Here is a 22,563-nt window from a genome sequence, read left to right on the forward strand (position 1 = left end):
TCCTGGCATTTACTCAGAACTCTACCAACATAGTTGCTGCATTCTTTGCATTGATAAACTTAGAGAAAAAATTTCTACAACTTTTGTTAATACATTACGATGATATAATTGTGTCTGAAGATTTTCATACAAGAGCTTTTGTTTCAATCTCCGAAGCAAATTTTTCTGCCTTATGATGGCCTACAATTCTTTAGAAAGAATCGGCCGTAACCCAATGTACAAGCGACTTTTACTATTATGACCTAGTATAAAGTGATTGTCTAGTAGCTTAGAGATATTTGTAGCGCTCAATATAAGAAAATTAAATGAAAAAAAAGCATACAAGAGGTATGCAGAATAATATCAACTATTCCTGAACCCACTGTATTGTAGGAGGGCCTCGTTATAAATAAATTATAATATTTCTTTTTTTTACATGTCTTCATTTGCAAAATATCTGCCATGTTGACAAATGCACCTCTATTTTGTTTGACAAATAATCCTTACAAGCCAACCCAATAAGACCTTCCATTGACATTATGGATAGGCAAGACAGTCATTTCTTCACCCTGTGAACCGTGCACAGCGACAGTCCATTCATACCAGACCTTCTTGGCATCTGTCAAGCGCCAAAAGTCAAGCGAAACAGTAGCGTTCTGAGGTACTTGAACAGGTGTACGAATAGGAAAGTAGATAGGGAACCAACTAAACATATCAGGCGAATGTGTCTTGGGATGAATTGAGATCATGACATCTTTGTAGAGCACACTCTCGAAATAACCAGCAATACCATGCATGACCATATCATGCTTGACCTTGAATTCAACATGGCTGTATCTTTGATTATGAAGATTATTGATAGGGTCGCTGTTGGCAGGAACCTCGTTGGTGGGATGCTCGAAAGTCCAAAGTGGTTTAGGTGAAGCAAGTTCACATACTTGTTGGAACATCACTACATAGGGTGTTTCATAATGCTCAAGGTCCTTGTAAGCTGCTACATTGTTGTTGAGTCGAGTAGAAGCCAAAGGAGAAGCAAAAGCAGTATAAGAAGCAGGAATAGAAATACCACTCTCTTCTCAGCATTAGTAACATGCCCAGATCTTTATCATTCCTTTACCTTTAATAAACTTTTGAGCACCGTCCAAACATTCAGGAGACAATTCGTTATCACCAAATGAGCCCAATAATTCGCTCACTAAAATATCACACTATAGACATGTTAGTGTATCTTTCTTTGCTCTTTGCTCTTTACCTTGGTAGCTGGACTCCATTTTCTCATGTCTGCAAACACAAGTGTTACTCTATCACCCCACACATCTGCTTTTGCATTTTGCAATCTAAACTAGAGTCAATAAAACATATAAAGTGTGATGGATATACTTGCGTTACAAAAGCATTGTGATTCTTTTCAAGAGCATAGATGTGTACTTTGCGTTCTGATTTTTCAGATGCACGCAAACAACAGTTCACTAAGGGACCTCTACCAGCACCCACAACCATGATTGTTCTAATCGATTGTTGAGCATACCCTTTCAAAAGAATAAGCATACTTACGTGACATAGTCAGAGTCATGTTCAACACGGTCCAATAATGCTTGATAAACAGCTTTTTCGTATTGTTGATATTTGATAGGATCTTTTTCAAATACTTCATAAGTTTGATTCTCTAAATTATCCATCAAGGGTTGTAAAGGAGCTTGAAGATAGTCGTGGTAACCAGTAGCAAATTTCTCCACTTCATTTAAAGGAGGTAAATGGCGATTAAGGTAGTTGATATATTCACTGTAAGAAGAAGGTTTTGCCATCTTATGGAGTTGTGTAGGAGGCACAGTAACAATCATATCAGGCTTCATCTTATCCATCAATTTCTGAATGAATTTTTGATGAGACTTGGGCAAGACAGGATATCCCTTTGAGTTAGAAACAAAGATTTCTCCTGGTACAATGACTGCCTTGATAGGTTCAGCAAGCCATAAGTTAAGCAACTGTTCATCATTAGGTAATTCAGAGGTGATCTCAAGTGCAACATGAATCTTGGTGTTATGTTCAGTCAATGTTCTAAATCTATTCCATTGCTTCCAAGGAATGTTGCCTTGAACATTCTTTTTATCTGTAAGAGGCACTCTGACCAAAAACTATAGATGTAAGCCTATATAAGATAAACGATTATTATGGCTTACTTGAGTATAAGACATGGACTTGACTGCATGATTGATCGCTCGAGCAGTATTGTGCAAAGAACCCTTAGGTAAAGCAGGGAATATAAGGCCAGCAAGACTGATATGACAAGCCCAATCAATTTCTTGCTTTAAAGCAAGTTCAGAACAAAGACGGGTTTCGGGATCGGTTGAATCGAGTTGGATCCAGTTCGCGATCAAACCTACTGCTCTTCCTGACCATTCTAAGCTAGTTGTCAGTGCAGTCCATATATGGTGTTCATATAACTTACCAGCAGACTTTATGATCAAATCTTTACGATCAAACACAGGACGGTCTTTCCAATTCGTGTGTGCTTGTTTATCGTTAGTCTTGTCTTCGTTCAAGACGCGTCTAAAAGTAGGGTGAGAGACAGGAGTCACGATAAACTCATGTCCTGCTTCTTCTGCTTGCATAACAAAGTTGCCAATATCATCATAGTATTCTGTAGTCAATAAGCCTACACTACATAAGCGGGAAGTGTCAAAAGAATCACTCATTTTGGTAAACAGAGAGAGAGAGAGAGCTGTCAAAAATTGTGGCTCAATAAAAACTTTTTTATTCTTATTATTATTTACAATTATTTCTTCTTTTTACTGCTTGTCTTGATCTTTCTTTTCTTTTCGGCCTTGGGAAGCTTATGTTTTCTACGCTCTCTTGCTTCCTCTTTGGCTTTTTGCTTTCTTTCTCTTTTATCATCCTTGTCTTCGTTCTTTTTCCCTTTAGGTGCTCTTGGCTTCTTTTTGTCATCGTCTTCACTATCTGAATCTTCTTCGCTGATATCTTCATCAGAATCATGTTCTTCTTCACTTTCTTGGTCTGACTCTTGTTTGTCTTGAATGTTTAATTGTTGAACAGATTCTGTGACACCAGTGCCCAACAAATCAGCATAAACAAGGTTTTTACCTTTACCTTGCTCAACAATCAAAGTGTCTCTTTCAACATCAATGACTTCTTCCAAAGTAGTTGGAATATAAGACTTCATGAAAATCTCATCTTCAGCTTTGTTGACTTCAAAATTAGGATTGGTAATCATGTCTTGTTGGATCTATAAGAGTTATTAGACAATGTCTATGATGTCTATATTACCTTTTCTAAGCGAGCATCAACCACTTCTTCTTCATTACTGAAGGTAACATCTGTCACAAACTTGAATAACTCGACCACACTCATCACACTGACACCCTTTTTGGCAAAGAAATCTGTCACATTCATCAAATCTTTTCTTAAGAATTCAGAGGCATGTGGGTGATCATGTTCAACAGACTGAGAGACATCAATAATATACAATTTGCGAGAATGATATCTACAAAACATAAGCTACAATACAGTCTATAGTACAACTTACAGAATATTGTATTCACTGAGATCTGCATGGACCAATTTACACACTTGATACATGGTACGCACATTCTTGACCAGCTGATAATAGAGTGTTGGATACCTTGAGTCTTCAATTTGAGCATCTTTTAAACGAGGATAAGCCCAGCCATTTTTATCACCCAAGAAGTCCATCACCAACACATGCATTCTTAACACAAGTGCGTTAGGAGAAGGAATACCCGCTTGTTGTAAACGGCGCAAGTTTCTCATTTCCTTTTCAGCCCACACCTTGACCATCTTTCGAGGGTTAGATTTAGAATAACCATGTCTAAAACGGAATTCACCCGTAACATAACGATCACGGTCCTTAAAAGTCAAAATAGATGTCTTGTAAACCTTGATAGCTCGGTGTTGACCGTCTTCTGTCATGGCATGATAGACATTGGCTTCTTTACCTGTACTAATACAACCATTGATCTCATAAAAAATGCCTCTGTTCAACATTTTGAAAAGAATAATACGAGTTCTTGGATCAAGTACTTGTTCTACAGTGGCTCTGTCTGCTTTATCTTTTTGAACAGTCCTAATGATTCATTTAGAATTCGAGGCTTATTTCAAAAAAGTGTCATTTACTTGTCTCCACTGGCTTTCTTGGAACTCAATTTAATGTCACTTGCGACAGAAGAAGTGATTTTAGATGGGTTGTAGTCTTCACCAATATGAATACGACTAGCAAAGTGTCCTAGACTGTCAATTTGACTTTCTAACATTTGTTTTTTATCACTGGCTGTAGCTGTGGCTGTGGCTATAGCTGCTGTACGTTGAGGTGTCGACTGAATCTTTTTATTGACAGCAGGAGCTGGTTTATCTGTAGCAGGTGAAGGTGCAATCTGTTGACGAAGTTTATTGTATTGCTTTGTAAAATCTATTTAGTGTCAATCAATGAATAGATACACATATAAACAAACCTCCAGTGGCATTGTCCCACATATCAGTATCATTTAATTCATCGTCGAGATAATCTTCATAATCTTCATAGTCATCATACTCCTCTTCCTCATTTTGGAGGTCTCTTTCATCAACGCTCTTAGAATCAGACATGCTTAAAAAGTAAAGAAGAAAATCAGAAAAAAAATATTTTGACATGTATCTAGCCATAAGCCACAATTTTATGATTTATGCAATTATGCCAGGCAAGTCTTCATTGGATCACAAATCAGGTTCTTTCAAAGAAGGAAAAGAGGACTATATACTTAAGACAAATACTCATAGTCTAGTCTTCATTAAAGTAAAAGATACGTTTTTTATCTTATTGACTCAAGGTACGAGACTTTAGTTTTTATAGAAAGATGCGAAGCGCTCAGCAGACATTTACGATAAACAACTTTAGTATTTATATGACAAAGCTTATTCGAAAGCGACAAAGAACACAAAGCATTTCAACTTTTGCTCAAAAAAACAATCATTCTTTATACTTGAGTAAAGAGCAACCAAGATAAAGCCTTGGCCCAACCTATTTTTTAACATGACACACATCTTGGCCAATCTTGTATGAATTTATCTATCTTTCAAAGACTATCGTTGCTTTTGTATCGAATATATATATATATAAAAAGAGGCTCCAAACACAAAATAATATTTTTCTTTTGTACACGAATGGACGCAAGTGAAATTAACTCAATTGCTAAACGAATCACACAGCAATGGATAACCATGATACAATCTCGCGTGTCAAGGCCCTCTAATGCATCTTCAAAAGCATTTCTTAACCAACTGGAAGCCAACGGAAGGGTTGTCTTTAAATACCAAGACCGAGATCTCTTAGTAAGACGCGCTTTTATCTTTTGTCTTTAGCTCATCAAATATAAACAGGACAAAGCTCTTGAATATATTCCTCTTCAAAGACTATACGATGAAGCAGAAGCCATTCTTGAGCAAACTGAAGGATCGCTCGAGGATGTAGTTATTCAAAGACTGCTACACTGGTTCAAGCATGAATTCTTTAGCTGGGTCAATAATGCACCTTGCGACTATTGCTCAAGTGTAAAATAAATCAATATTAGGATGAGGTGACTGACTTACTTTAGACTCAAACCAAGTCGAATGGTCTAACACAGCCTAGTCAAGAAGACTTGCGCTATGGAGCTCATGTAGTCGAAACCTATCAATGTCTTTCTTGCCATCAAATCACACGATTTCCTCGATACAAGTAAAGTACTTTTTTTTTTGGCATAACATATTTAAAAAAAACCTCCCTAGTGATCCAGGGAAACTGCTAGAGACAAGGAGAGGCCGATGTGGCGAATGGGCTAACGTAAGGCAAATTGCTTAGATCCAAACTAACAGATGTATTGTTTAGTGTTTTACTTTATGCTGTCATGCAGTTGGATCTGAAGCTCGTATTATATACGATACTACAGACCATGTTTGGACTGAAGTCTATTCTGAACATGAACAACGTTGGGTTCATTGTGACGCTTGTGAAGAAGCTTGGGATAGAGTAAACACAAAAATGATTTTTAGCATATTAATGTATCTATTTATTTAGCCTTTGCTATACAGTATGGGTTGGAATAAGAAACTAAGTTACTGCACTGCGTTTTCTATAGACGAAGCTATCGATGTCACAAAAAGATATACAAGAAATTGGCCTGAAGTCCTCAAAAGACGAGACAAAATAAGCGAGTTAGAATTATCGAAGGTAATTTATGATTTATTTAAATGTTACTGATAGAATTCAAGCTTCTTGACGAAATAACAGCAAAGCGTCAAGAAGGCTATGATGCCGATAGAAAACAGAAATTACATGCTAGACGATTAGAAGAATTCATTCAATTAGAGCAAGATAGTAAAAAGAAGATTATTAAAGAAGATGAGTTGACTGGCAGACAAAGTGGTAATGATCCATTGTCTGTTGTGATACATATCTAACCACTGATTAACAGGTTCACTTGCTTGGCGCACAAGTCGTGGTGAAACAGGCCAAGTTTCTTTAACCGAAAACAAAATGAGTCTATTGAATTGTAACGAATACAGTAAGCCAATGCTATTATTTGTTCTAAAAAAAAATAACACTTGTTTCTTTAGAAACGCACTCTATTCCTGTGGGGCTTGATTGTCGATTTTGCTTGTTAGGTAATGCCGTCGTAGAAAGCAGCAATCAATCGTATGTTTCCAATGTACCCATGATAAGAATCACCAAAGCATTGCCTGATCAAAGAGGAGCTACCTATCTTTCCCAAACGATAACCTTAAGCGACAATCTAAAGGGAATTGAAGTTGAGTTTGTTTTTCGTATTACTAACAAGGATGGCGGACCAGCTGTAAATGGTGCGGATGGGTTTGCTTTCGTGATCCAATCTCAAGGTGAACATGCTTTAGGTGGAGGAGGATGCGAGTTAGGCTATGGAGGCATAAGAAACAGGTACGTTGTTTTGTTGAAAGCAATGTGTAACACTGTTGCAGTTTAGCTATTGAATTCGATACGTATCAAAGGTTGACAATAAGAAAAATGAAACATATATTGCTTTGATTTTAATACTTTTATAGTTCTGATAGATGTGCTGATCCTTCAGGAAACCATATTAGTGTTCAAGCAAGAAAACCACCACAAATTAACTCTGCTCATCATGACTATTCTCTTGGACATACTTCACGTATTCCCTCACTTCAAAATGGTCAATGGATGAAATCCAAAATTAGGTTACTTTCCAATGGAACAATAGAGGTCGGCTTGGGAGAATCAGGTGACAAAGGTTATATCCAAGTACTCAAAGTGACAAATCAAAACTTTCTCGATTACGTTGATCCAGCAAACAAGAAAGCATGGATAGGATTTACTGCTAGTACAGGTGGTCTATCTCAATGTCACGATATACAGTGGATTTCCATTACCGAATATCGTTTGTAGAGAGTACAGATTTGTTTGTTATTGTCGATCACTAATAATACTTCAAGACTTTGTCAACTGCATTAGCCCTGGTAATAAATTGAAGTCACTATCTTCTTGTGTTTGCTTCACCCTAGTTACTATATAAGCACATTTTGAGCAGTGATTATCTCTCCTTTTTATACTGAATATAGTCCCTAAACTCTGTTATAAAAAAAAGAAAAAAGATGTATCCCTTCGAAGATCCAAAAAAAGACGTACAATAATGCCAACTCCTTTTGCCCCCCCTATTTACGCATATACACTTATAGGGGATAAATGATAAATAATAAGGATAATGAAAGATGCAAGAATCAACGATCTATTGTAAATACGCTCTTTTTTCTCTTTTGACTTTAGTTTTGTAATGCGGTTTTATTTCTTTTGCCTTTGTGTGCTTATATCTTTTGTCCTGATTGATGCAAAACATCAACATGTGAAACGAGGTAAGCTTTAGTCTATTTCACAGTAAAAACTTTGTTCTCATTTCTTTATTGAAAAAAACTAGCTGATGAAACAGGTATAGCTTTTAGCTATAGATGTTTTAGAATAACAAATAACTTTGACTTGTAGGAACTGCACAACCATCTAATAATAATCAAGCAACACTCACACCTACAGCAACAGCTGGCGCTACTATACCAACGAATTCACTTGTATCTGTCAATGACACTCTTATACAGCCTAGTAATAATGGTACTCAAGCCAATGCAACACAATCAGCCGCATCCAACAACGGCAATCCATTTGCCGGTAAACCTACTTTTGCCTCTTTTTCCAATGATATCCCCCAGCTTATTTAACTTGGAAAAAACCAGTTCCAAACCAAACGTTTCCTCCACTTTTTAAGATTGGCGTATCAAACATCACATTTGAATGGACAGTTGACCCTAACGTACTTAAAGTGCAACCTGAGAACCTGACAGTTGCACTAGCCAACCCTCAAAAGCAGACATTTACTGCTGCTATTGTGCCAGGCACAGCAACTTCTGCAGTTTGGGACCTCGCTCACCTTCCACCAGGACAACCTTTGATGGTAGGCTATTATACAGTCTGGGTTCATGACCAGAGAGGGCCCAAGGCTTACCCTAGTCCAGGATGGTTGATGCCTGATTCAAGACTCACTGTTGCTATGTATTCAACAGAATCCTATGTTGGAAGAACTGACTGTAAGTAGAAAAAAAAAACCTTTTATTTACTAAACAATTCACAATTTGTTTATAGCCATGTTTTGTCCAACATGTTATTTAGGCAGTGGATCATCTTTTCGTGAATCATTGATGCCTATATTAACAGCCTTTGGCGTGGCTATGTTAACGAGTGCTATCATGATTGCTTCTATCTTAAAATAAGGCTCTGTATTATGTTGAATAAAGTGAAGAATTTTTCAAATCAATCGAAATATGTTGTTGCATGCGTGATTAAAGTTTTTCCACCTTTTTGTTGAAGCGGGAATGGACAACAGTCTTTTAGAAATAAAATATGTTATACTGAATAAACAAGGCTAAATTAAGCCAAGAAAATAACATCCATTCCATTTATTGGGAAACGAACAAATGATTTCGGTTGATTTAAGAATAAAATACCACATAAGCATACCACATACACATTCAAATATATATTTTCTTAATCGTCTTATCGCTAAAAAATCGCTCTATAGAATCATTCAAGAAAGAGATATGAATAGAAACAGGCCGACTATTGGTTGAGTTTTTACATCTAGTACAAGGAAAAAAGGGATCTACATATATTAGAAGCCTAGCGGAATTTCAGCAATGTTTGCTGTCATACAATCCAGAAAATAACATATAAATAGTAGCTTTTTCTTTTTAGAATTCATTGTCATTTCTTTCCCCTTTTTCTCTCTCTTATCCATTACTTATATACCATGAAAGCACTTATTCTTGTTGGAGGTAACATATAACAAAATGACAATACGTGTATTCATCGTCTATATTTATTAGGTTTCGGTACTCGTCTTAGACCCCTTACTCTTACACTTCCCAAGCCTCTTGTTGAATTTGCTAATAAGCCCATGATCCTTCACCAAATCGAAAACTTAGCCAAGGTAAGAAAGATTGGCAAAAAAAAAAATAGTAAATTGATGTCATTTTTAGGCTGGTGTAACAGACATTGTCTTGGCTGTCAATTATCGTCCTGAAATCATGGTAGCAGCCTTGAAAGAATACGAAGCTATCTATAATGTCAAGATTACCTTTTCTGTTGAGACTGAGCCCTTAGGAACTGCTGGTCCTTTAGCCTTGGCCCGAGATATTTTGGCTAAAGATGATTCACCTTTCTTTGTGTTGAACAGTGACGTTATTTGCGATTATCCTTTTGAACAATTAAGAGACTTCCACTTGGCTCATGGCTGTGAAGGTACAATTACTGTGACTAAAGTTGACGACCCTTCCAAGTATGGTGTTGTTGTTAACAAAGCTGGTTCTTCTGCTATTGAACGTTTTGTTGAAAAGCCCAAAGAATTTATTTCTAACAAAATCAATGCCGGTATGTACATCTTGAACCCCTCTGTTCTGGACCGCATCGAGGTAAGCTACACAGAAGTGCGAGTTTCATTTTCTGATCCTTATGTTGTAGTTGAAGCCAACTTCGATTGAAAAGGAAGTGTTTCCTTTTATTGCTCAATCAGGACAATTGCATACATTTGACCTTGAAGGCTTCTGGATGGATGTCGGTCAACCCAAAGACTTTTTAACAGGAACTTGTCTCTATTTATCTCACTTGAGTAAAAAGAAGCCCGAAGAACTTGCCAATCCTGAAGCTGAATTTGTTCACAAAGGCAATGTGATGGTGCATCCATCTGCCAAAATTGGTAAAGATTGTCGTATTGGTCCCAATGTTGTTGTGGGTCCCAATGCTGTGATCGGTGATGGTGTTCGTCTTCAACGTTGTGTCATTTTAGAAGGGGTTCAAATCAAGGATTTCGCTTGGGTCAATTCAAGTATCGTTGGTTGGCATTCAACTGTTGGACGTTGGTCTCGTATTGAAGGCTGCTCTGTCTTGGGTGACGACGTTACTGTAAATGACGAAATCTATATCAATGGTGGTTCTATTTTGCCTCATAAGGGCATTTCGTCCAACATTACTGAGCCTCGAATTATCATGTAAATTTATATATCACGTTTTCAACTATACACATTAATGTTATTTATTCATTTTTTATATATAAATGAAACTATTTATTCTATTTAACTTTGATCTTCTTGAAGCATAATGTCATACAAAGCTTGTTCTTCAAGAGTAATTGTTCCTTTAACTTTGCGTTCACCAAGCAATCCTAAAATTCGATTTTTTGTTTCAGGACTAATCGTTCTGTAACTAAATGGACGAGATGCTGCTTGTTTTTTATCCTTTTCTTGTTTCTTTGAAGCTACAAATTCTAATGTGCTTGATGAGGGGTTTGTTGAGGATTCAGGTGTTTCTTGTTGTCTTTGCAATGGTTGTGATGCTTGTGCTACTTGTGGTAGCTGTGCTACTTGTGGTGGTTGTGTTTGTTTTTCATGCCAGTATGTTGTTGTTTGTGATATGTATGATTGTGAATTCTGCTCTACTTGTGATGGTTCTGATGTTTGCTTTGCTTGTGGTTGTTGCAGAGATTGCTCTACTTTTGGTGGCTGTAAAGGTTGTGAAGGCTGTAGAGCTTGTGAAGGTTGTGAAGGCTGTAAAGCTTGTGAAGGTTGTGAAGGCTGCGAGGGTTGTGAAGGTTGAGGAAGTGGTGGAGGCTGTGAATGTTGCTCTACTTGTGATGATTGGGAACGCTCTGACTCTTGTGTTTTGATTGGATGCATTATACGAGGCAAAATAGGTGTCGAAAATCGCACAGTCATATTTGTGTTCATGGCAAGACGTGTAGGGTTATTAGATTGCAATGTTGTTTGCACTTCGTGATCTGCTAGCTTCTTTACATGAGCTGTTGGCTGTTGTGCTTGAGCTATTGGCTGTTGTACATGAGCTGTTGGCTGTTGTGCTTGAGCTATTGGCTGTTGTGCTTGAGCTATTGGCTGTTGTACATGAGCTGTTGGCTGTTGTGCTTGAGCTATCGGCTGTTGTACATGAGCTGTTGGCTGTTGTGCTTGAGCTATCGGCTGTTGTACATAAGCTGTTGATTGGGTTAATTGCAATTGCTGAATTGGAGGCAATTGAACATTCTTATGGTTTTGGTAATTATTATCCATTGGCATTTGGGATTGTTGTCGATAGGAACTAGCTACTTGAAGATTTTCCACCGGCTGACTACCATCCTTTATGCGATCATTCATAGGACCAATAGGTGGCAAAGGCATTACAAAATCAGGAGGCATTCTGTTCATATATGCGGCTCTTAATGCCTCTTTCTGTTTTCTTTGCTCATCAAGCACAAGTTCAATTTGTTTTTGTTGTTCTTTCTTTAACTTGTCGATCGCCTTCGCATGACTTCGAAGCATGGATTGCTCTTCTAATTCAAGCTCTTTTTGGATTCTTCTACGATTAGCTTGGCATATGTGGCGATAGATTCCCAAGTCCATGTATCGAATCATATCTTCTCTGCCCATTTCAATCGTACTGCGTTTTACTTTCTCCAAATGATCTAACATAACTTCCGTATATCCATAATTTTTCTCAAAGTATCTTTCGTTCTGAAACTGGAGTTGGTAATATGAATTCACTTCGTTGCGATAGCTGTTTTCCATGTCAGCTTTTACAGCCTGGAATCGTTGTAAAACAAGTTGACTGTTGGTGCATTCTTCATCAATAAAGCGGCAGAATCCTTCTAGGAATGGTTTAGACATTTCAAATAGCTGTCTATAGTTGATTTCTTTGTATCGTTGAGGCAATTCTGGCATAGGCATGAATACAAAAGCATTTTGGTTTTCAAGTGGGACATTTGGATAAATTTGGGCCTTGAATTTGTTCATACTCTTAGTGTATTTCTTTCTATGCTTACGAGCTCCTGAAGCAGGCTTCGCGTCGACAGACGTAGAAACTCCACCCATATCTTTAGCGTTAGCATTTTTTTCATTCTTGTCAGTGGGTAAGTCTTCTGCGTATTCCTCAGCTTCAATGACAAGTGGTTCTTCAAAAGTAAAGTCAGTATCTGCTTCATCGTCTGTTATCTTTGAGAACTTGTAGAGATTTGCTTCTTTGTAGGTCTATATGGAATGAAATCAATAACTGAATACAATCATAAGTTAGCTACTTACAATATTCGCTCTCTTACGCGCACCTCGACCAAGATTCTGTTCAGCAATTCGTTTTTCTTCTTTCTTCTTTTCTGCTACAGCTTGTTGTTCTAACAAGAACTTCTCCCAAAAGTCAGTTTCTTTCTTTTCAGCGCCTACATCTTCTTCTGTGGCGAGTTCTTCAATAGTGCCATCTGCTTGCCATACTTTAGCAAAAGAGAAATTCATACTACCATTTTCATTGGATTTTCCTTCAGACTCTTCGATTTCTTTAATCTGTTGTTCAGTAGCTACTTGACGATATTGCTCACGATCCAATAGATTATCAATGGCCGCATCATCATAGACAATGTCCTTGGAATCATCGTCAGCAAACAAAGCTTCAGTACCGAATTTGAGAATGGACTCGACGTCTTCAAGCTTTTCTTCTTCATCGGCTTTCATTCTTTCGACCACCACATGCTCAAGTGCCATTTTTTTCTTACCGATTTGCAAGACCTTTTCTTCTACAGTAAGACGGGTCATAAAACGATAAATAAGGACCATCTTGGTCTGTCCAATACGATGAGCACGACTGATAGCTTGCAAATCAGCATAAGGGTTGAAATCAGAATCCCAGATGATGACTGTATCGGCAGTAGTTAAGTTAATACCTACACCGCCTGCACGGGTAGACAATAAAAAGACATCCAGTTTAGAATCAGGTGCATTAAAGGCATCAATGCTTCGAACACGATCACGTTCCCTTGTGCTACCGTCGATACGAGTGTATTGAATTTGCTCATAAGTGAGATAATCTTCCATAATATCCAGTGCACGCGTCATAGTGGAAAAAAGCAAGATGCGATGTCCGTTTTGCTTCAATTTGGGAAACATTTGATGAAACAATTTGAGTTTGGCACAGGCATCAATCATGGTCTTTTGGACTAGTTTAGATGTGGGCTGTTGTTTCTCTACACCATCTAGAAGGTAAGGGTGGTTCAAGTTCTTGCGCAAGTTGGTAAAGATGTTGGTAAGGCCCTTTTGTCTCTTATGTCCATTAGCTAAGGCTAACGTCTCATAAATTTCTCGACTAAGACATTGCTTGTATACTTCTTTTTGAAGCGGTGTCATTGATAAAGGCACAATGAGTTCGTACTTGGGCGGTAACTCCTTCAAGACTTCTTCTTTGGTTCTTCGCAAAAAATGAGGGCGCAAGCGAGAGTGAAGCTCTTCTACTTGAGAGGCTGTCATGTTCTCATAGTCTTTGGCTTCTGAACCTTGGAATGCCTTGGGATGAATAAAATTCATGATATTGAACAATTCTTTCAAATTGTTTTGAAGTGGTGTACCTGTCAATAAGACAGTGTGATCTACTCTACATGAAGAAAGGGTTTTAAACAAGTATGACTCGTCGCTCTTAAGACGTTGCGATTCATCCACAATTAGAATTGGCCAAAACAACCTGTGTAATGGAGAAGACTCCATGATTGATTCATACGTGGCTACAACAACATGACATTTGATTCGTTCATGGCTATCTAAGATCTCGTTGTGGAGAGCTAGTTTTCGTGCTACATTGAGCCCAAAATAAGGAGCAACGGTCATTTCGGGGGCCCATTTCTCAAATTCTCGGATCCAGTTTGTTGCTGTACTGTTAGGCACAACCACCAAAAAGGGATATATCGAGAATTTCTTAAATAGACAGTAAAGAAATGTAACGATTTGAATCGTTTTTCCAAGACCCATATCATCTGCCAAAATACACGATTGTTTCTTTTCCCATTGATAAATAAGCCAACTAAGAAAAAATTTGTTAGTACATATTTATGATTAATTTATGCATTACTTGAGTGCTTCCATTTGATGCTTCATAAGTGTTCCACCTTTGACAAAATCAGGTTGTTCTTTAATTTCGTGTCTTTGGTAACTTTCGGCAGTGGCAGCAGCACGGACAGACTCAATTAAACCATACATGTTCTTGGGAGGTTTAACTTGGCTTGCTTGGATATATCGTTTGAGAGCAGCTTGGTAGTCTGGGTATACGTCTGTTTCTTCTTCATTAGGCGGTTCATCCCATACAGCTATAAATGAAAAACAGGGTAAATCACTGTATGCATATGCGCGTATTTTACATATTTACCATCGCCGTATTCTGAGTCTTTGTATACAGCCAAAATACGCTTCACTTTTTGATTGGATTTATCTTCCCATTCTACATTCAGAATTCGATCTACTACTGTCCAATCCTCAGATACTTGGGAAATGCCATGTGCCTCTTTGCGCTTCAAATAGCCTCTGAAAAGGCTCGGGCTGACTTGTGAAACCCAATCAGCCAAAACCCAGTTTGTATGGCGATACGACTCACTCTTCCATTTGATCAAGCATTCGACTCTACCATCATTTGATGTTCTTTCACTCGCAATAATTTGAGGTGTTCTGTTTGCAAAAATCAAGCACTCTATGCATTTTCCAGATTGATATAACAGAGTTATATCATGTTTTTTGATTTCATCTGCTAATGCAGGTGAGGCGGCATCCAAAATACATTCATGATGAAACGCTCTAGAGCAAGTTACGCAGCGAAAAGCAACATATTCGCTTTTCTTTTCGAGGATGCTTTTGTGACATCCAAAGCATGTACCATTATTTATACATTTAGCACATTTTAATTCGCCTGTGGTTTTGTCGATGCTGGTCGTAGTAGGCAAACAATTATTATGGACAGATATTGAGCAAGTCTGACAGAGTAAGAGGCGTGATCTTTTTTTTTCTGTGCCAAGAAAGACTAATTCTGATCCATTGATTTGACCTGTTCGCAAACATCTAAAACAAATAAGTGAGTGATGTTGTATAAAAGGCTCATCTGTGTAATTTGGTATCTTGAATGGTTTTTTGGACGTTTTCTTTGACGTTGGCAATTGAGTCGTGAAATCACGATGATAAGCTCTAGGCTTCATAATTCTTCTGCCGCGTGATGTTGCCAAAGGAGTTTGCTCTTCTTCATCTGAATACATAATGAAATCGTGGATATCATCTTCTTCATCCTCGTCATCGTTGTCATCGTCTTCGTCGTCGTCTCTATAATCGCTTGATGATGCTGATCTGGTTGGTTGTATTACTATTTTTTGCTTTTTTTTGCTGTGTGTGATATGTTTGCTTTTTTCTTCTTCTTGATCAAGCATATCTAGTTCATATCTCTCTACTAGTTTTTTATTGATGTTGTTTAATAAGTCTGCCGAAACCTATTAAAAAAAAAGGGGGTTAAGAAGGATAAAGAAAGAAGGGAGAGACAAGGAAAGCTATTTTTTACCTTTCTTGTTTGACCGTCTTTAAAGCAAACAGTATAGGTTACTTTTCCTGTTTCTGTTCTTTGACGCTTCAGGATCCTCTTTGTTGAAGAAAAAGAATACGGCCAAGGGTCAAGTTTTATTTGAACTCTTTTGTATTTGTTTTGAATAACCTATTTCAAGTAAGTCATATAAAAGAATTTCATAGAGCTTGCTAGTTTACATCTTCTTTTTCAGTATTATACATCACACTGCTATCTATTCAGAAAAGAGATTAAACAAAACAAAAAAGAAACGCGTTTGGTCAACACGCGTAGAATTTTTTCTTCGGAGAGTACTTTAGAATCCATTGCCACCCCTGAACAGTCACGGTCCACTTTGTTTCCTTATAAAGAAAAGGAGTAGAAGTGAGTAAAAATAGTGGACGCTCCATCCAACATAAAGGGGAACAGCATTAAATAAATAAACATCACCCTTACTTTTTCTTTCTTCTTCCTTTCTCTTTCTTTTTCTCTCAATTCCTTTCTAAAATCAATTTGATTTATCAGAAGAATGCAGGACGATACACGCATTGATTTATTATGCTTGTTGAATCCATCTTCAGATCAACCGCCTTCTGAGGATAGTATTGCCAATTTATTGTCTACAAGGTCTAAGCGCAATCAGCCTTATACTCGTTCAGGCTACTCAAATTTGATTGTTGTAAATCCCTACCAATCTCTAGAAATCCTCAATGATGCTACATTAAAGTCTTATGCTGACAATGGATACAGAAACCTTGTAGAAAATAAGCCCTTTATGCAGCCACATGTATATGATTTGGCTACAAGAGCTTACTTTCATATGCGTAGAACAGGTGAAGATCAAAGTATTATTTTAAGGTGAGGAGAAAACAACAAAAAGAGAGAGAGAGAGGAGAAAGAAAGGGGGCACAAAGACAAAATTGAAAGGGCAAATTGACCATTGGACGTATTAATTAAAATGTATTTTTAACATTTAGTGGTATCACCGGTTCTGGGAAAAGTACTACTCGATCTCATCTTTTAAACCAACTTTTATCACTTTCAACACATTCTAAAAAAGAGACTAAGCTTCAACAACAGATCAAAAATTCGCTTGTGATTCTAGAAGCTTTTGGTAATGCAAAGACTACGCAAAACACTTCTGCTTCAAAGTACGGTATCTTTCAAGAATTACAATTTTCAGAAAGAGGTCGAATTCTCGGTGCAAAGACACTCACCTACGCTTTTGATAAATCAAGAGTCACATCAGCCCCTAAAGACGAACGTACTTTTAATGTGTTTTATTCTTTATTGGCTGGAACAAGTCCTGAAGAACAAACTGCACTTCATATTAATTTCCCTCCTGAATCATTCAACTACCTCTCTGTCTCTAAGACAATCAAAGTACCAGAAATTAATGATGATATTGCCTTTGCTGATCTTAAGAGCTCGCTCAAGACATGCGGCTTTAAAGCAAAGACAGTGACTCAAATCTTTCAATTGTTGGCAACCATTCTGCATATTGGTAACATCCAATTTCAAGAAGATCACGATGCTGGAAACTTGGCTCAAGAGGCTTGCTGTGTCCGTAACCGTGATGTGCTAGAGGTGGTTGCTGTCATGTTGGGTGTGTCACCAAACAAGCTTGAACAGTCGCTTACTTACAAATTAAGGTTGATTCGCAAGGAGCTTTGTACCATGTTTTTGAATACGCAAGGTGCTACTGAACAAAGAGACGCTCTTGCTCGAGCCCTTTATCATGTCTTGTTTGTCTGGATTGTCGAATCTATTAATACCAAGATCTGCTACAATGATGGTGAACCTGCTAATTTTATTGGCATCTTGGATCAATTCGGTTTCCAGAACTTCAAATCCAATGGTTTTGAGGAGTTTTGTGCCAACTTTGCCAATGAGCGTGTCCAGCAATTTATCATTGATCAACAATTCAATGAATCAGATATGAACCTTGCCATGATACGTGATGGTATCGTACTCCCCAATTTTACTATGACAGACAATACAAGTTGCCTTGAACTCTTGGTTGGTAAAGAACAAGACCACACGCGTGAAAAGAACGTAATCAAATCGGCTGCCCTTGGTTTAGGTGGCATTGTGAGTATGATGGATCGTGATTGCGCCCGCTATCAAGCAGGTGCCACTGATGCTACCAATGCAAACTTTCTTGTGAATGTGCAACGTGCGTATGGTTCACATCCTTCATTTGCTAAATCAGGACATGCCTATGCATTTGGCATCAATCATTTTTCGGGTTCCGTACATTACACAGTGGAATCATTTTTGGAAAAGAATTTGGACGATCTCTCTCCTGATTTTGTGAGCCTTCTTCGTGACAATAGTACGAATTCTTTTGTCTCCGCTCTCTTTGAAGGTACTGCCATGGCCACAGAATCACATCCTAAAGACGATCGTACCATTGTCAAGGCACAACTGTCTAGTAAGCCCACGCGTGCACCATCTATGAAGAGAACCAACAAACGCCGCAATAACAACGATGCTACTGCTGGTGAAGCTGAGGTTGAAACTGAAGAGGCAAAAAAGCAAAAGGGCTTAAAAGAAGCAGAAGATGTTTACCAAAGCATGCAAGTCACTACTGTCATGGATCAGCTTTATATGACATTACACGATCTTTTTTATACCATGGCAGATACTCGCCTTTACAATATTATTCATATTAGACCTAATGATACCCAATCACCCGATTCGTTTGATGCAAAGCGAGTCAAGGCACAATTGCGTGCTTTCTTGGTACCTGAATTAACCACAAGGGCCTCTGTTAGTTATGCTAATTACTATACATTTGCTGAATTCGTTGTTCGCTACGCAAATCTGGTGCGCTCCTTGAATATCGACCCCTCCAGATCTGAACGTGAGCAAGTGCAAGATGTGCGTGCTATTATGAATTGGTCTGAATCACAAGCATTCATTGGCCGTGAAATGATCTGGATTGGCTATGATAACTGGAAAGAACTTGAAGATGGTTTACGTTTAGCTGAAAAAGAAGAACGTGCTAAAGGGGCAGATAGCAAGCAGGAGGTGCCTATTCCTAGTCATTTTACTGGTGCTGAATATTATCAAGATGGACAAGGCCGCATGACGAATAATGGATATATGGATCATTTTGGTCCACCTAGAGCTTTTGAAGACTCTGCAAGTTATGTGGACAGTGACGATGGTATCAAACGAGACATGGAAGGCAGTCAATGGGGTGAAGAATCAGAATGGGGCATGAAAGGGCTTTCAGAAGGGTATGTTTGTACTAAATATATGTATATCATACTGATTTTTATCTAGATTTGGTCCAAATATGGACATGAGCAAAATGGTAGAAGACTATCATACCCCTCAACATGAATCAGTAGAAGAAGTGCCGATCACAGCTGTCCGTATTTGGTGGGTACGGTTTGTTTGGCTCATGACTTGGTGGATCCCTTCTCCCTTTTTACGCTGGTTTGGCAAGATGAAGCGTGAAGATATTCAAATGGCATGGCGTGAAAAAGTAACCCTCTGTATTATTATTCTTTTCTTTTCTGCTGTTACTATCTTTGTGATCGTGGGGCTTGGTGAAGTGATTTGTCCTGGTACTCGTGAGATGTACTCTCCTGCAAATGTAGGTGCCCACAGTACGCCTGATGATATGTACGTCAGTGTGCGTGGTCTAGTCTATGATATCACCAATTTTGCAAAAAATTCGCATGGTACACCAGGATTTACGGCTACGACTGATTCCATGAACCAACTTGCTGGACAGGACGTAAGCTATATCGTTCCTCCTCCTCTGACTGTTGCTTGTTCTGGCTTAGTCACTTCGCCTACTACCAAAATTATTGCCAACATCACCACATCTGTCAGTATTTTTAGCCATTATTCGGGCGATCAAGTCTTGGTTCCTAATTCTGCTAAACTACAAGACCCATATTGGTATTGGAATTACTTCTTGCCTAGCATGAGTATCCATAAGAAAGGAAAGCTGGTGATCTCTGTTAAGCAATTAGCTGATGACTTTAAGGGTTGGTCAAGACGTGCACTCGCTATCCATGGTAAAGTCTATGATATTCAAGATTATATGACAACAGCTGCTCTTTACGAGGCAGGAACCGCACCTGATAAAAGAGGTCCCTATCACTTCTTGAGCGAGCAAGTGGAAGAGATTTTCAAAAGCTTCAGTGGTACAGATGCTAGCGAAAGATGGGACTATTATACTGGTTCAATGTCGCCTGAACTTAAGGAAGCCAATCAAGCATGTTTGGATAACTTTTTCTATATCGGTGATGTCGATGAGCGTGAATCTGTTAAATGTATGTTTACGAATTACATGCTTCTTGCTTGTGCTATCTTTATGTGTGCTGTGATTGCTGTCAAGTTTTTAGCTGCCCTTCAGTTTGGTGGTGCTCCTACACCTGAAGATCATGACAAGTTTGTTATTTGTCAAGTTCCTTGCTATACCGAAGATGAGGAGTCCTTGAAGAAAACAATTGACTCCCTTACTGTGATGAACTACGACGATAAGCGCAAGTTGCTTTACATTATTGCTGATGGTATGATCATGGGTAGTGGCAATGACCGACCAACTCCTCGTATTGTACTTGATGTGCTTGGTTATGACACAAAGAATGATCCTGAACCTCTCATGTTCAAGTCGATTGGTGAAGGCTCCAAACAACTCAATTATGGTAAAGTCTATTCTGGTCTTTACGAATGCGAAGGTCATGTTGTGCCTTATGTCGTAGTTGTAAAAGTCGGTAAAGCTTCTGAGCGCGCTAAACCAGGCAACCGGGGTAAACGTGATTCTCAAATGATCTGTATGAATTTCTTGAACAAGGTCCACTTTGACTCTGAAATGACACCTTTGGAACTTGAAATGTACCATCAAATTAAGAACGTGATTGGTGTAAATCCCAGCTTCTATGAGTACATTCTCATGGTAGATTCTGATACTGAAGTCTTGCCTGATGCTCTAAACCATATGATTTCTCGCATGCTTCATGATGGTCGTATTATTGGTATTTGTGGTGAAACTAAATTAGTAAATGAAGATCGTTCCTGGACAACTATGATTCAAGTCTATGAATACTATATTTCGCATCATTTGGCTAAGGCTTTTGAATCGTTATTTGGTTCAGTTACCTGTTTGCCAGGCTGTTTCTGTATGTACCGTATTCGTACGCCTGTCAAGAATGAGCCTTTGATTATCTCTCCTAAAGTAATTCATGACTACTCAGATAACCATGTCGATACACTCCACAAGAAAAACTTATTGCATCTTGGTGAAGATCGTTACTTAACCACTTTAATGATGAAGCATTTCCCTCAATACAAAATGAAGTTTACACCTCACGCACAGTGTAAGACAGTAGCTCCTGATCGATGGCAGATTCTGTTGTCTCAGCGTCGTCGTTGGATTAACTCTACCATTCACAACTTATTTGAAGTCGTCTTGTTGCCTGATCTTTGTGGTTTCTGTTGTTTCTCCATGCGATTTGTGGTACTGATTGATTTGATTGGTACATTAACTTTGCCTGTCTCTGTTATTTACTTGGTTTATCTTATCTATGTCATTGCTTCGCATACAGGTCCTATTCCTGTGCTGGCCCTTGCCATGTTGGCTGGTATTTATGGTCTTCAAGCTATTTTGTTTATCCTGAAGCGTCAATGGCAACACATTGGCTGGATGATCTTTTATATCTTGGCTATTCCTGTCTTTTCCTTCTTCTTGCCTATTTATTCTTTCTGGCATTTTGACGATTTCTCCTGGGGTAATACCCGTGTGGTTGTGGGTGACAAGAAGCAAAAGAAGATCATTGTAGCGGACGACGAAAAATTTGATGAAAAAATGATTCCCTTAAAGAAATGGAGCGTCTATGAACAAGAACTTTGGGAGATGGGATCAACTGGCAGTAAAGAAACAGGGGTAACAGGCCACAGCTACAGAAGTTATCGTTCGCATGGTTCTCGTGCAAATCAAATGAATGCTCATGACAATCGCTCTCATTATGGTGGAAGTCAAGCAGGCGATTATGATTATTATCGTGACACCAATGTCTCTACCAGTTTTGAAAGAAAAAATAGATCTCATAGTCCAGGTTTTGCTGGCTCTATTATCAGCCCTGGATCAGAATACGGAGGCATGGGCACACAAGACTTTATGGCTACGCCTCCTTTACCGCGTGTCTCTCAAGCCATGTCTGTCCATAGTTTTGGGCCAGATTATGCAGCCAGTAGTCATATCATGCCTATGATGGCCAACAGTAGTTTTATGCTGCATCCACAAGAGAAAAGCATGATGACTAGCAACCAGTCTATGATAGGACAGCCTGTGATGGGAGCACTTCAAAGTGAGTATGAAATGCCTATGCGACCCATGAGCCAATTCTCTGTTCCCATGTCACAAGGAGGCGTACAAACCATGACACCACCAGGATTCCCTACAGATGAGGAGATCTTATCTGAAATAAGAAACATTCTTCAAACTGCTAATTTAATGAGCATTACAAAGAAACAAGGTAAGCATTGAACCATTATGAATTATGTATACTTATTGTCAACTAGTTCGAGAGCAGTTGAGCGCATTTTTTGGATTCGACATGTCTCCCAAAAAAGAGTATATTAATACTAGCATTGAATATGTATTACAAGGTCGCCTTTAATTACTATTTTACGCTTCTCAT

At 38.4% G+C, this 22,563-nt stretch overlaps 8 protein-coding genes across 8 annotated transcripts; 4 read left to right on the forward strand and 4 right to left on the reverse strand.

Annotated features, from left to right (window-relative positions):
- Positions 1–282: 282 nt before the first annotated feature.
- Positions 283–2,714, reverse strand: B0P05DRAFT_534185 (PRMT5 arginine-N-methyltransferase-domain-containing protein). Its single transcript, XM_051577302.1, has 7 exons — positions 2,429–2,714; positions 2,160–2,380; positions 1,534–2,114; positions 1,364–1,486; positions 1,232–1,316; positions 1,097–1,187; positions 283–1,051 (listed from the first exon to the last, which is right to left on the reverse strand). The coding sequence occupies exons 1-7, from the start codon at positions 2,673–2,675 to the stop codon at positions 483–485; spliced, it is 1,917 nt and encodes a 638-aa protein (XP_051436865.1). The 5' UTR covers positions 2,676–2,714; the 3' UTR covers positions 283–482.
- Positions 2,714–4,625, reverse strand: B0P05DRAFT_602909 (RIO1 family-domain-containing protein). The gene is made up of 5 exons (XM_051583278.1): positions 4,467–4,625; positions 4,132–4,423; positions 3,524–4,081; positions 3,265–3,481; positions 2,714–3,223 (listed from the first exon to the last, which is right to left on the reverse strand). Exons 1-5 carry the CDS (start codon positions 4,597–4,599, stop codon positions 2,756–2,758), a joined length of 1,668 nt encoding a protein of 555 aa, XP_051436866.1. The 5' UTR covers positions 4,600–4,625; the 3' UTR covers positions 2,714–2,755.
- Positions 4,626–4,946: 321 nt separating this feature from the next.
- On the forward strand, positions 4,947–6,835 carry B0P05DRAFT_26758 (uncharacterized protein). The gene is made up of 9 exons (XM_051573387.1): positions 4,947–5,322; positions 5,371–5,541; positions 5,586–5,707; positions 5,758–5,812; positions 5,858–5,998; positions 6,047–6,199; positions 6,241–6,394; positions 6,444–6,521; positions 6,586–6,835. Coding segments are annotated over exons 1-9 (1,149 nt in total). The 5' UTR covers positions 4,947–5,049; the 3' UTR covers positions 6,588–6,835.
- A 911-nt stretch (positions 6,836–7,746) lies between these two features.
- B0P05DRAFT_602912 (uncharacterized protein) lies at positions 7,747–8,964 on the forward strand. The gene is made up of 5 exons (XM_051583279.1): positions 7,747–7,872; positions 7,935–7,946; positions 8,000–8,122; positions 8,221–8,595; positions 8,651–8,964. The coding sequence occupies exons 1-5, from the start codon at positions 7,794–7,796 to the stop codon at positions 8,776–8,778; spliced, it is 717 nt and encodes a 238-aa protein (XP_051436868.1). The 5' UTR covers positions 7,747–7,793; the 3' UTR covers positions 8,779–8,964.
- A 306-nt stretch (positions 8,965–9,270) lies between these two features.
- Positions 9,271–10,588, forward strand: B0P05DRAFT_534204 (mannose-1-phosphate guanyltransferase). Its single transcript, XM_051577303.1, has 4 exons — positions 9,271–9,339; positions 9,391–9,494; positions 9,544–9,975; positions 10,025–10,588. Exons 1-4 carry the CDS (start codon positions 9,315–9,317, stop codon positions 10,553–10,555), a joined length of 1,092 nt encoding a protein of 363 aa, XP_051436869.1. The 5' UTR covers positions 9,271–9,314; the 3' UTR covers positions 10,556–10,588.
- Positions 10,589–11,373, reverse strand: B0P05DRAFT_534205 (uncharacterized protein). The gene has a single exon (XM_051577304.1). It carries the CDS (start codon positions 11,284–11,286, stop codon positions 10,636–10,638), a length of 651 nt encoding a protein of 216 aa, XP_051436870.1. The 5' UTR covers positions 11,287–11,373; the 3' UTR covers positions 10,589–10,635.
- A 1,242-nt stretch (positions 11,374–12,615) lies between these two features.
- On the reverse strand, positions 12,616–16,473 carry B0P05DRAFT_578272 (P-loop containing nucleoside triphosphate hydrolase protein; the record flags this gene model as incomplete). The annotated part of the gene is made up of 6 exons (XM_051581844.1): positions 12,616–14,234; positions 14,331–14,386; positions 14,435–14,669; positions 14,729–15,830; positions 15,929–15,945; positions 16,461–16,473. 6 exons carry the CDS (start codon positions 16,471–16,473, stop codon positions 12,616–12,618), a joined length of 3,042 nt encoding a protein of 1,013 aa, XP_051436871.1.
- On the forward strand, positions 16,428–22,542 carry B0P05DRAFT_585418 (chitin synthase; the record flags this gene model as incomplete). Its single annotated transcript, XM_051582435.1, has 4 exons — positions 16,428–16,756; positions 16,876–19,143; positions 19,190–22,398; positions 22,445–22,542. 4 exons carry the CDS (start codon positions 16,428–16,430, stop codon positions 22,540–22,542), a joined length of 5,904 nt encoding a protein of 1,967 aa, XP_051436872.1.
- Positions 22,543–22,563: the final 21 nt, after the last annotated feature.

The sequence above is a fragment of the Gilbertella persicaria genome (genome assembly GCF_025201335.1).
Source record: "Gilbertella persicaria strain CBS 190.32 chromosome Unknown B0P05scaffold_11, whole genome shotgun sequence".
NCBI lineage: Eukaryota > Fungi > Mucoromycota > Mucoromycetes > Mucorales > Choanephoraceae > Gilbertella > Gilbertella persicaria.